The 12,207-nt window shown below is 42.5% G+C and overlaps 1 protein-coding gene across 1 annotated transcript in view; it reads left to right on the top strand.

Moving 5' to 3' along the window:
* gpc3 (glypican 3) overlaps positions 1-12,207 on the top strand; it is a 133,526-nt gene that overhangs the window by 105,194 nt on the left and 16,125 nt on the right. Inside the window, exon 7 of the mRNA XM_030739471.1 lies at positions 7,647-7,833. Within this exon, the coding sequence (XP_030595331.1) occupies positions 7,647-7,833 (187 nt within the window). The remainder of the gene's footprint in view (positions 1-7,646; positions 7,834-12,207) is intronic.

Here is a 12,207-nt window from a genome sequence, read left to right on the forward strand (position 1 = left end):
GTGATGAAAAGTGTTTCCCTAACACAGCGACCTGCACATTTGCTTTAAAAATATGCTGTACTTTTTTTTGTACCATAGGGGCTCTGATATAAAAAGGAGAGAGTTAGAATCTATTTTTAACCAGGACAGAAGATTTAAACATGTTACATGATGATATAAAAAAAAAAACTAATTACTTGAAGGATAATAGATTTTGTTATAATGTGGGTCTAATGTTCTTAGTTCTGGACACAATTACTGTTGGCTATAATAGAATTATACTCCACACGTGCATTTCTGAGATATGGCAAACATTGCTTAGAAGAAGGCTAAGAGGCTAACACGTGCACACAATCAGACATGCTGTAAACAGAGGTACAGGTTAGTCAGAGAGACAAAGGAAAGTAGTGAAGTTATTACCTAAACAGTATGATGCAAACATCCGTTTTTGTATAAATTGGTCTCCTGTTCAGCTTTGACATGCTGGGCTTGCCGTAGTTGTCCTTAGGCAGTTTTTCTATGGAAGAAGGGGTTGTTACGGACACTCCGGGATCATTATGAGTTTTTTTTTACTTCCAAATAAAGATTAGGAAGCTTAGAAAATGTGGCTAGACTGCTTGAAAGCAACCCATGTGTCCATCAAAACAATTGTTTCCTACCTGATGAGACTTGTAACCAATATTTTAGCAAACATTTTCCCATTTACACATTTAACTTCAAAGGCTTTTTTCTTCATATAAAACATTTTGACACCCACCAAAAAGTTTTTGGTCTTTAAAGGAAAAGCTCGGAAATCCCACCACTTATTTCTCTATATTTTGCTGGGAAAATGGGAAATAGGTGCAGAGATTTATTGAAATGTGTGCAAACATACATGAAAATAAAGTATATAAGGCAAAAGCAGAGTTTGTATAATTCCAACAAGCTTGAAAGTCAATATTTGGTATGACTGCCTTTATCCTTCAGCACAGTGTGAACTCTCTGAGGAAGCTTTCTTGTCATTCCTTTAAGCAGTCTTCAGGAACAGTTCTCCAGGCTTCTTGAAGGACATTCAAAGCTCTTCTTTGGATGTTGGCTGCATTTTGTTCTGTTCTCTGTCAACATGATCCCACACTGCTTCAATAATGTTGAGATCCGGGCTCTGGGGAGGTCAGTCCATGACTCATAGTGCTCCAATTACTCCAGTATAAGAGGATGTAGGGTTATGGCTCTTGTGCTCTGCAGTTGTACTCTTCAATACATATTTATCCTCCAAATTTGAAGACAGACAGACAGACGGGCAACAGAAAAGTGATCCTAAGTGTCTTCCTGCCTCTCAGCAGGCGACATAAGGATTGTTTTTAATTGTGAATCATGTAAAGCTATTCTAAAAGACTCTGAAATTTAAAATATGGAGCTGGGCATAGGATAATACGTCCCCTTTAAAGCAGTATTGAAACCCAATAAATCAGGTCAACTAATCATCATTGTGTCACTGACTGCCTTCAGCTCTGAGTAATTATAGAAACCACCATCACTGCGAAACCATTTCTTGATTTCTGAGCATATGGGCGGTAGTCTGTTTGGGAACGTAATCCTTAAATTCTATAGATTAGATTTGCAGGCGTGATGTAGATGTGTTGAAGCATTGATAGAAACATTCAGCCCTGCAGATTCCATCTGGATCGAGTCACAGGCGGCATGTCCAGACAAGTCTTCTGCAAGTAGAAGAGGACACAACACAGGCCCTGATCCCAATCACAGACGCTGATTAAAAAAAAAATTCCATGCACTTTTCTTTTCTTACTCATCCTATCCCTGGTTGACCATCACCTATTCAGCTAGGCTGTTCCTACATTTACAAATTTACTGTGACTTATGGGACCATGTGAACCAGGATCTCAGTGCCGGCTCGTGTAGACCACAGCTGATGATCAGTGAGTGCAGGTTGATTTCTGTCAGTGCAGGTCAGTCAGCGGCTCTGAGGCTCAGCTGCAGCTGTCGCGTTGAACAGTGACCCTGTGTGGAGTTCATGTCATGTGTGGGAGGCAGTGACAGACTTGTGGTTTCTGTGTCTCTGTCTGGGCTGGCCTGCATTGAGCAATCTGCCACATGTTTGGGCTTTGTGTGCAGCCTTTGAGCCCATGTTTCCTTGGTGTGACTTGCACTTTTGTGTTAAAGGGAGGTGAACCCTGTGGCGTGCGGGATGCCTATGGTCGAGCTGATTACATGTTCTGTGTGTCCAGCTGTCTGTGGAAGCCAGCTCCCGATGCTACTCGCAAAACAGAGAAGAGAAGAGTGAGAGTGCCAGATTTCTTCTCCTAATGGAAAACATGCTGAACATTTCTCCAAAAAGAAAGAAAAAAAAAAAAGGCCCTTTTATTTGCTTCCTTCTGCTTTGGGCTTCTTTTCTGCAGAAGATTCCAGTTCAGAGCTGCTTGAGGTTTCTCCCTCTTGTGGTAAATCTGGATGCTCTTGGCGGATCATGCAGTGGCTTTGCCATGCCAAAAGCGCAACGTCACTTTCGACATAAACATACACCCCACCCCTACATGCTACCGCAGCCGCAGCAGAGGTAGGCAGCCAGTGGGCAGAATCCATAGCGCCTTGCCACAGAGGTACTGCCTTGTCACCCCAACCCCCCCCCCCCCCCCCCCCCCCCCCCCCCCCCCGTGGAGAGTGGTCAGTGCCATGCCTGCATTGTCAGTTTCGTTTTTTTAACTCTCAACCCCCCCCCCCCCCTTTTTTTTAATCAAATTCTTTTCATCTGTTCCTCATATACACCATCTATAACTGATACGTTCTTCAATCAAATGTGTGCCTGAAATTAGATTTTAATTCTAAAAAAGACTTTCAGATTCTGCGAGCCCTGCCAACTTGTAACAGTAGCAGTGATGGTCGGTTGGTCCACTTTATTTTAACAGTTTTTGCATTATCATGAAGTTTAACAGTAGTATCCATAAGATCTAATGCCTTATTCCCATAACACTGCTTCTAGTGCCATTGGTAGGTTAAAGGTTTTCCATACTCAGTGAAATATTTCTACACCTACTTGATCAAGTGGCATATTTGTGGTCTCTAAATAGTGAATCCACAGTGACTTTTGGGATCCCCTCTACTACTACCATGACGATAAAGGCATTCCTGTCTTCATCAGACTGAACTCTTAGTCCTTCGAGATTTCAAGTTTACCAGGGTTAAATTTATGCAACCTACTGACTTAAGACAAAATGTGCTGTGTTCACAGTTAATTACTAAATGTGAGCAGGCCAATAGTAGTGACATACATACCAGTTTTTTGTTTTTTTTTTCTGTCCAAAATCCCAAGACTCTGTTGATTAAAAAGATTTCCTCTGGAAAAAATGTGTTCACTGAATTCATCAGTGATTGGAGCTCTGAAGTTGAGGTGAATCAGAAGTGATGTCTCTTTGACAAATGTGGAAACTGACAAGAATGCCAGTCAACTGTCTTCAAGGCACCGCTCCAGATTTTCTGTCAGGGTTTATTCCCTTGGCCTTTGTCACTCCCGAGGCAACCACAAGGCAATGCTGCTATTTACCCATAGTGGGGATTTGGCTCATGGGCATCAGGGCACGTTCACACGCCAGTGGGCCCGAGTGCCGCACGTCCAGGGGTCGGATCTCCTCTGGTTCCCTTGTAGTTCCACCCGAGTCCAAAGGGTGCACAGTTGATTTGTGTCGCCACGAAGAGGCTTGTTAGCGAAGAGGCTATGTAATGGCAGGGAGGGACTTACACACTTGGCCCTCCTTTCCACAGAGCTGCAAGCAGCAGCGCTTACCACTGGTGTGGTGGTGACAAGCACACGGACACTACACACTAGACACATCACACCGACTGGATGACACAGTGTAAACTGCTATTGATATATTCAGCTGGCACGTTTACATGTTTTTCATTTATATTTATTGCTGTTAATAAGAGCCATTGGCCTAGTCGCCACCTACCTGTCGCTCAAAGTGGCCCCGCCCCTATTAATGTAAGCGTTATAGGTACAGTGTGTAAAATCTCACCACCAGATGTCAGTAGATTGCAGTCAACTGATTTGATTTCTTAGCCCTTCCAATTAAATTGCATAATCCTAGCTACTGTGGCTGCTGTGGGACAAACAACTCTGGCTGCCGTTCATCTGTAGTGAGTGTAGGCTGTCAGTCTACTTTTCTGATCCATTGTCAATATGTGTCCGCAGCTATTTACTCTGGAAGAGGGGTTAAAACGTTGTGAAAGAAGTCCAATGCTAGTCGATGAGTCAGTGAAGCTCACTTCTGTCCAATGACAGGGACACTGAAGTGAGTTGTTGAGGATATCCTGAACTTTTCTGTCAGTAAGCGCTGCTGTTTTTGCCACTGTTGGCGAAACTTTCTTTGAAGTTGATCTAATGTTGTTGGATTCTGACACTGAAGTGAATAAAATCTCATATGATGTCAGAATGTAATCAAACTGTTTATCAGAGGGAAAGTGTGATTTTTTTTTTTAAAGGATGCTCAAGACTAACATTAGCTGCCATAATGCTAGTTTATAACCAGCTGCTGGTGTTTAGCTGGCTCGTTGTCAGCTATCCTGAGACGGGAGGGTCACCTGTCTAATCTGCCGACAATAAGTAATTGCAACAATATTGAGAATAAATAAGCATGTTTATGCACGTTTTCGTGTGATAGAGCCTCGACTTCAGCTCAGGAGATGAGGCTTGAGGTGAGGAGGAAGAGGACGAGGTTTTATTAAGATGGCAGTCATGTTGTATTTTTCCTTTGTGTTTTTATTCTTTTTGTCTATCAACTAACCTAAAAAAATTGACAGACTGTACCTTTAATAAAATGTAAGTGGGTGAGTTAAAAGTGAAATTCATCCCTGTACAGTTGTTACGAAGGGAAAAACTGGCTATAGATACAAAAGCAGTTTCTTCTAATAAGCTGTAAACATTTTTGCTCTGTGGTAAAGTTGGGCATTTCATCTAAGAGATCTGTGGCGATCATCTCACTTTTTTAACAGCGTTAACCTTGAAGGTGTCTGTTTGCATTCATGTGGTTTCTGTTTGAAGAAACAGGCCATTGATTGTATTCCATTAACCCTCAGCTACATTAACCTTTACCTTGGAGTAAAGGGCCTCCATGTTAGGATAATGACTTGAATTACTCTTTCAGGGACTGAATACATCCCTGCATGTTTGCTTGCAGCTGACTAAGAGCTTCTAAGTGATTCAATTTGGTCATTCACCCAAAACATTTATTCTTTTAAAGGAACTGATTGTGACATTAGCTAACATGCCAAACAGAGATGGTAAACATTAAACCTGACAAACAGCAGCATGTCAGCAGTGTCGTTGTGAAGATATTAGCCTGCTGACACATTAGCACTGAGCTCAAAGCCCCACTAAGTGCAAAATACCTAACAGATCCTGCACGACTGCGAACTCTTAGCCTTGTATCTTCTAACATCAGGATATAGTAAATCAGACGTCAGCATGTCTGTTTATGTGCTGAGGAGAGTTTGTGTGTATACTGCGAGGTGAAGAGCTGCACATGGCAGTTAGCTCTAAACAGGGCAGTTTGTTGTCAATGGTTTTCCCCTCTCTCCTCGTTCCTTTTTTTAGGTTTTGATCTGAAATACTCGGAGCCACCTCTTTCTCTCCCTGCTTTACAAGTGTTTGTTTGCCTTTTAACAAGGCTTGCAAGGTGCCCCTCCCCTCCCTGAGTCTGGACAAGTTGCCAGGATACAAACTATTAGGAGGAATTTCAGCACCAGCCTGGTAAACCCATGGAGGACTCTGGCAAATGCAGACAAACACAAATCTTTCTTTAACACAGTTCAGTACATTAAAGTTCCATTCATAATGTGGAGAGTTTACCTCTGGAAGATAACAGGGTGTTTTCATGAGGGCTCAGCTCTGTCGGCAGGTGGTGCTTCACTGTGCAGCCTCAAAAAGAAGTTAAAATATTCCTATGGATCCTCATTGCGATGTCTGAGAGTTACTGTTTGTCCATCCCTTGGTCTAAGTGACCAGGCTTTTAAAAATGTTGTGGTCATCATCCGTGTATGGCCTCAATGTTGCGAAATGAATGGAGGTTTGTTGGACAGCCGTGCTGGGAACAGGGTGATGTGTGTTCCCTCTCCAAAATTTAGAGTTTATGTCACTTGTAAAACCCAGATTGACTGGTTTGTATGTGGAGGCGAAGGGAACAGGGTTGTTTATCTTCCGACTGACGTAATTCTGTGATTAACTCTGGGTTTTTATACCTCCGCTCTCTATCGCGCACGCACAAACACACACTCTGAGCCCAGACAGACGTTGCAGCTGACCTGAGACGGGGCCCATATGAACTCAATTTTCTCCCCAAAACAACTAAAAACAACAGCAAAATATGCATGCTGACCTACGCAGATAGGAAGGAAATCAATAAAAAAAAAACAAACAAGAAGGAGCTCGAGCGGGTGAGATGAGAGGATGCTCAGAGGGCAGGCGGCTGGAATTTAGCACATCTGTTACTTTGGCAGGGCTCTCAATCATGTGTTGTGGAGCCCGAAAGATGGTCAGAGTGTGGCTGTGTAGGTTGTCTCCAAACTCACACATTTTTTTTCACCTATGGATGCAAGACAGGATTTTTTTTTTCCTTTTCATTTGAACACAAAAAAGTAACTGAATGGGGTTTTTCAAGGATGTTTCATTCGATTTAAGTTATTAAATGTGTGAAGTTCTCTTCTTTTGTACCAGGTTGATTGGAATTTAAACATCGTTAATGAAATAGCTTTATAGCTCTCGGCCTTTTTTTATGATTTATGAGTTGATGGGTTTCCCACATTTCTCAAAAACAAAGGAAGAAAAGGTTAAGGAATGTGTTGCACAACTCATTATGAGCTTCTGTAAATCGTCTAAGTCAAACAGCAACTGCTTTTACAGCCCAGAGGCCAAACTGGATAAAAGCTATGCTGAAAATGATATTTCTATTGCATACATAGACAACCTTAGAGCTTGTGTGTATATATATCTTTCATTATACTGTACCTTCTTGGTCTTTTTACCAATTTTTATCATTTGTCTTTTATCCTGTCATCTTAGCCAAATCTTCCTTTAGAGCTAAAATGCTGCAAAATAAGAAGAAAAAAAAAGAAGCTTGAAATATTGCAACCATTTAGATTCAGTTTTCCTAATCTCACATCCAGCTTTTTATTTTTAGATGAGGAGGCCTTGATGTCCACTCGGGCAGAGTGTGTTATGTGGTGTTATCCTTGTTGCCCTGAGACAACCGCTCAAGACAATGATGTTTGCCAGTAACAACACAATCACACCAGTCTGCTTACCCCACAGTTTCTTTTTCTACCAGCAAATTACATGGACCGAAAGCCACAGCCCTTTGAATGAATCACGTTTTGGACAAAAATAACAAAACTGGCACCGATAACAAAACTGTTTTCCTCCCTGGTGATTATCATACACGTTTGGTAAATACCAACCTTTTTAGATCTCACCGACTTTTTGCCTGGAATTCCCCTCACGCTGTTATAATCACACACTACACGCTCACATCAAGAGACACCCTTTATTTATTTTCACAGCTTTGTTAAACTTTTAATATGCACGGGCGCATTCCGCAGCCGCAGAATGACTCATGAAGAGGCTGAGGGTGCATTTTTCTAACGTGATTACCTTTAACCGCTTCCTGTTTGTCCCACAGTTGCTGCAGATTGTGACAGTGTCTGAGAAGCGCTGGAGAGCCCGGTCTCGTGGAGCAGGAGCGGACGGGTGGAGCGATGAGGGGGAAGAGGGATTCGAGAGCGGCGACTGCGATGACGAAGACGAATGCACGGGCGTGTCGGGGCTGGGGCCGCCGCCCAGGCGCAAACGGTTACGCATCTTTGCAGGTTAGACGCACACACTGAAACTGGATCTCAAAATGAACTTTAATTTGTGTGGTTTGAAATGAGGCTGTGTCCACATTGATAAATTCAAATTACCTTAAATTGGATTTATGAGTCAGGCTGTAAAAAAAAAAAAAATGGCTGTTAAGTTGGTTGTGTGTGTGCTTGCTAACCAAATGAATAGATTTGGCCTCTTTTGCAGCAAATCAGAGCAATCATGGTCCAAACACAGGCAAAGCAGAGAGGTACTTACATGACTACTGTACATGTTGACACCAACGTGACACTATGTGGCAGGAGACATGAGACTTCTGCAGGTAGCTGCCTCACCTCAGCCCTGTGACCTGCTGTGAAAAACATCAGACGTACGCTGTGAAAGCCAAACAAAGAACAGAAAAAGATACAAACAGTTGGAAGAAAAGAAACCAAACAGAAGAAGAGGGAGAAAACAGCCAGGGAGCCGAAACAAGAGGGTTTGATACACTGATACAAAGCCAGCGCAGCTGAGCAAACACAGCAGTGGGAGTAGTCCTCCTGTCGGGGATGTTGTGGCAGAGATTTGGGTTTGCTGGGCAGGGAGCGAGAGCAGGAACCCAAGGTTCACACAGGAATCCTGCAGGGCCATCACTTCCAGCAGGCTAGGCCGTGGGAGTCTGATGCCCTCGCTTAAACACTCCTGTTAGCCTGACTGTACAAGTCTGCTTCAGTGCAGTCATTACTCCATCTCCTAACTCAAGCTCCACTTCTGTCTCCTCAATTTTCTTTAATTTGTTATGTAAATTTCACGATTTACATAACGTACGTACATCTCATGAGTGTGTCTGCAAGCACCTAAATGCTTGTTTGCACCAGTTTAAATACAAGCCAGTAATGTTCATAGATCTTGAGAAGTCGCTGCTTTTTTTTCAGATACACAGATAGCTGCTGATAGCCTACGATGACCTAGCAAAATGCTGACCCCGCGCAGCCTCTCAGTCCATTCCGGTCAAACAGGGGACTGGAGTTCAAAGGTCAACCTTGCAGAGCACGAGGGCTAATGGGCTGCCTGTCTGTGCTCTGCCGATCTGAGATGGACGAGGCAGATCAGATTTCACAAAGCCTGGTAACCGATCAATGGTGTGACACACACACACAGCCACACAAGCGGTGGGGAAAGGTGACAGAAGCCACAACAACAAGGTGTGGACAAGCAGGGCTGAGCCCCCAACGTAGTCAGCTGTCAACCTGGTGACCACAGTGAGGATGTTACCAAACGGGCGTAATGATTGATCTGTCCTCCCTGACTCTCTGCACAGATTCCACAACCTTCTGATAGCTAAAACTTATCTCTCACAACACAGACACAGACAGGCATGCTTCTCGTCCCAGCCAATCAAACCCCAATGCTAAACATTACCCAGAGCATTCCAGTCCAGGGGAGCTATTCCAGGACAGGGACACCCCACCACCACCACCTGCCCCACCTCCACTCCACCAGAGCCAAACTGGTTACAGCTTAAATACCAAAGAATCCCCATACTGTAACCTGAGGGGATGTCAACAAAAGAAAAAAGTTTTAAATCTGCAAATCATTTAAAGATACTAATGCTTAATTAGAGGGGTTGTGGACCCATTGATTTCTGGTGACTGGATTTACAGGATCTGTTGATCATTAACAGATTAGCTTTGATTTATATACTTTAACCATTTAATGGCTTAAAACACATGGTAAGACACTGGTGATGGTCAGGTGAATAAAATGCGATTTGTGCTTGCTTCAATTTATGTACCATTAGAGTATTTTATTGTTTATGAATTCAGTGTGTTATTTGTTCTGTAGCCTAGATCTGGCTTAATTTACACAAAAATTATGGAATGCATAATAACATGTCACATATCAGAAATGACCTGTTTTACAGTACTGTGCAAAAGTTTTGAGCACACCTCATTTCTTGACATCTTGTTAGGAAAATGAAAAGTAGGTGCGGAGATTTATCGAAACATGTGCAAACATACATGGAAATATAGGATATCAGGCAAAAACAGAGTTTGCACATTTCTAATGTGCTTGAAAGTTGATATCTGATATGACCACCTTTATCCTTAAACACAGCCTGAACTCTCTGAGGCAGCTTTCTGTAAGTTCTTTAAGTTTGGATATTGGCTATATTTTGTTCTGTTCTCTATCAAGATGATCTCACACTGCTTCAATAATGTTCAGGTCCTGGCGCTAGGGAGGTCAGTCCATAACTGATAGTGCTCCACTGTGTGCGTTTTCTATCCAGGTGTGCTTTTTACATGACAGTGTTTGGGATCATTGTCATGCTGAAAAATTAAGCTGCTTTCAGTCGGTCTCATTCAAGATGGCATGGCACGGTGGAGCAAAATCTAATGGTATTTTTCTGCGTTCATAATTTCATCAATTTTGACAAGATCTCCAACACCACTGGCTGAAATGCAGCTCCAAACCATGATGGAGCTTCCAGTGTGTTTTACGGATGCTGTAGACACTCACTGTTGTACCTCTCTCCTGACCTCCTCTGTACATACTGACAATGATTTGAATCAAACTTTCAAATTTGGAATCATCATCCATCAGACCTGTTGCCACTGATTTTCAGTCCAGTTCTTATGTAATTTGGCATACTTCAGCCTTTTCTTCCTGCTCTCCTTCCTTAAGAATGACTTTTTGACAGCCACCCTTCCACTGAGACCATTTCTGATGAGGCTTTTTAGGCCTGCAACTTCTTTTGTTCTGGCATTTTTTTTTTAGATTCAACTAAAGAAATGGATTAGGCTGCTAGTAACAATGCAGTAAAAACAATTTAAAGTTTTTTTGTTTTGTTTTTTTGGTAAACTGTATGTTATGCAGACACAACAGTGGTTCATCCCTTGAGTCAGGTGCCTTTTTATGCTTGAATAATTCATAGATCAGTGTTAAGCAGCTTAAGAACGAGGAAAAAAAAACATTCCTTTGAAAATGGTGAGTGAAAAAGCAGCCAGTGTCCAAAGAAAAGCTTTGATAGGCCTTCAGAAAGCCTGGAGAACTGTTGCTCAAGGCCACTTTAAAAAATTACTAGAAAATCTGGCTCCTGGGAGGGAAAATATGAAGAAATAACGTTGCACAGTACTGTACGTATTTGAGTAGATGTGTGTTTGTGAATGTATGGGTTTGTCTCCAGCTTTTTTTTGTCGTCCAGTAATCTAGCATTCCATATGACTTGTCTTTACCTCATGATGAGGGCTCACCTGTGTTTCTATGCTTTCATGCACACCTGGTCTTTGACTGTACGGCCTTTCAGAGAAACAAAGGACATGCCGCCATCTCCACAAAAACCTGCTCACAGATTCCTCTCAAAGCCTCTCTTCATTGCCTGCGTCTTGCTTCGCTTTTTCTCTCCTGTTACCACCTAACATTGGTGCTGAAAAGATCTGAGAATGCAGCTTAACAAAAACATCTGCTAATACAGAGTAATTTACTAAGTCTTAAAATTGGGGGGAAAAAAAATTTTGAAAAGCTGCCAGCGAGCGAATCATTTGTTTCCAACTGAGTTTGGCAGCTCAGTAAAATACAGCAAAAAAAAAAAAAAACTCCCACTAGGATCAAGGTTGTGTTTCTTAGTCCAGTCAATACACATTATAAAAAGGTGTAATTAATCCTTAGAAATGGCTGAGCTGATCACACAATTTTAATGCATTTAAAATGATCTTTTTTTTTTTTTGACACTGACTGCACTACTCAACAACTTGCTAAAATGTCTTTTTTGATGCAGTTTGGAAAGATTCAGTAGCCTGCAAACAAACAGTGGGCTCTGCTTTGGCTCAGCAGCTCAGATCCCTGCCTCATGTGTTTTCTTGCTGAGCTGGACGGGCCTTCGCTACAGCTCAGTGTGCTCAGCAGGAGCCACGTGAATAGACCTCTTGTTACGTTCCTGCGCTGAGACGATCGCTCGCTGTAAGCACCCTGAAGGAAAGCGGTTCTTTTGGGAGCTCTGGAGCTTTTTTTTATCAGCGCCAGAGGTTAGCAAAATACAAAGTGGAAATATTCCTGTAATGTGAAACACGCGGCTTACGATGAGAGGCCGGGCTTGGCTCACCTTTCAGGTCTGCTGCAAATTTTGCGGCTGGAACAAAGGAGTGGGTAGAAGAGAGAAGAAGGTGATGAGAGGATGTGGAGAAAGAACATAAAGAGACAAAAACACCTTTGATAACTGTAAAGGCTGATACACTGGGAAACCTAAAGATTCTTTATTCTGTATGTAGGTCGAATTAACTGCTGAACGTGCTGTCGGTACTTGAACCTGGTATGTTAATTAACTGCAGCTGTGACCTCTGACCCCTCTGCACCTGATAGGTGAGTCACACGTCGCCAGTCTTCCACAGTAGTGTGGAACAGCA

Source organism: Archocentrus centrarchus, chromosome 10, assembly GCF_007364275.1.
Source record: "Archocentrus centrarchus isolate MPI-CPG fArcCen1 chromosome 10, fArcCen1, whole genome shotgun sequence".
NCBI lineage: Eukaryota > Metazoa > Chordata > Actinopteri > Cichliformes > Cichlidae > Archocentrus > Archocentrus centrarchus.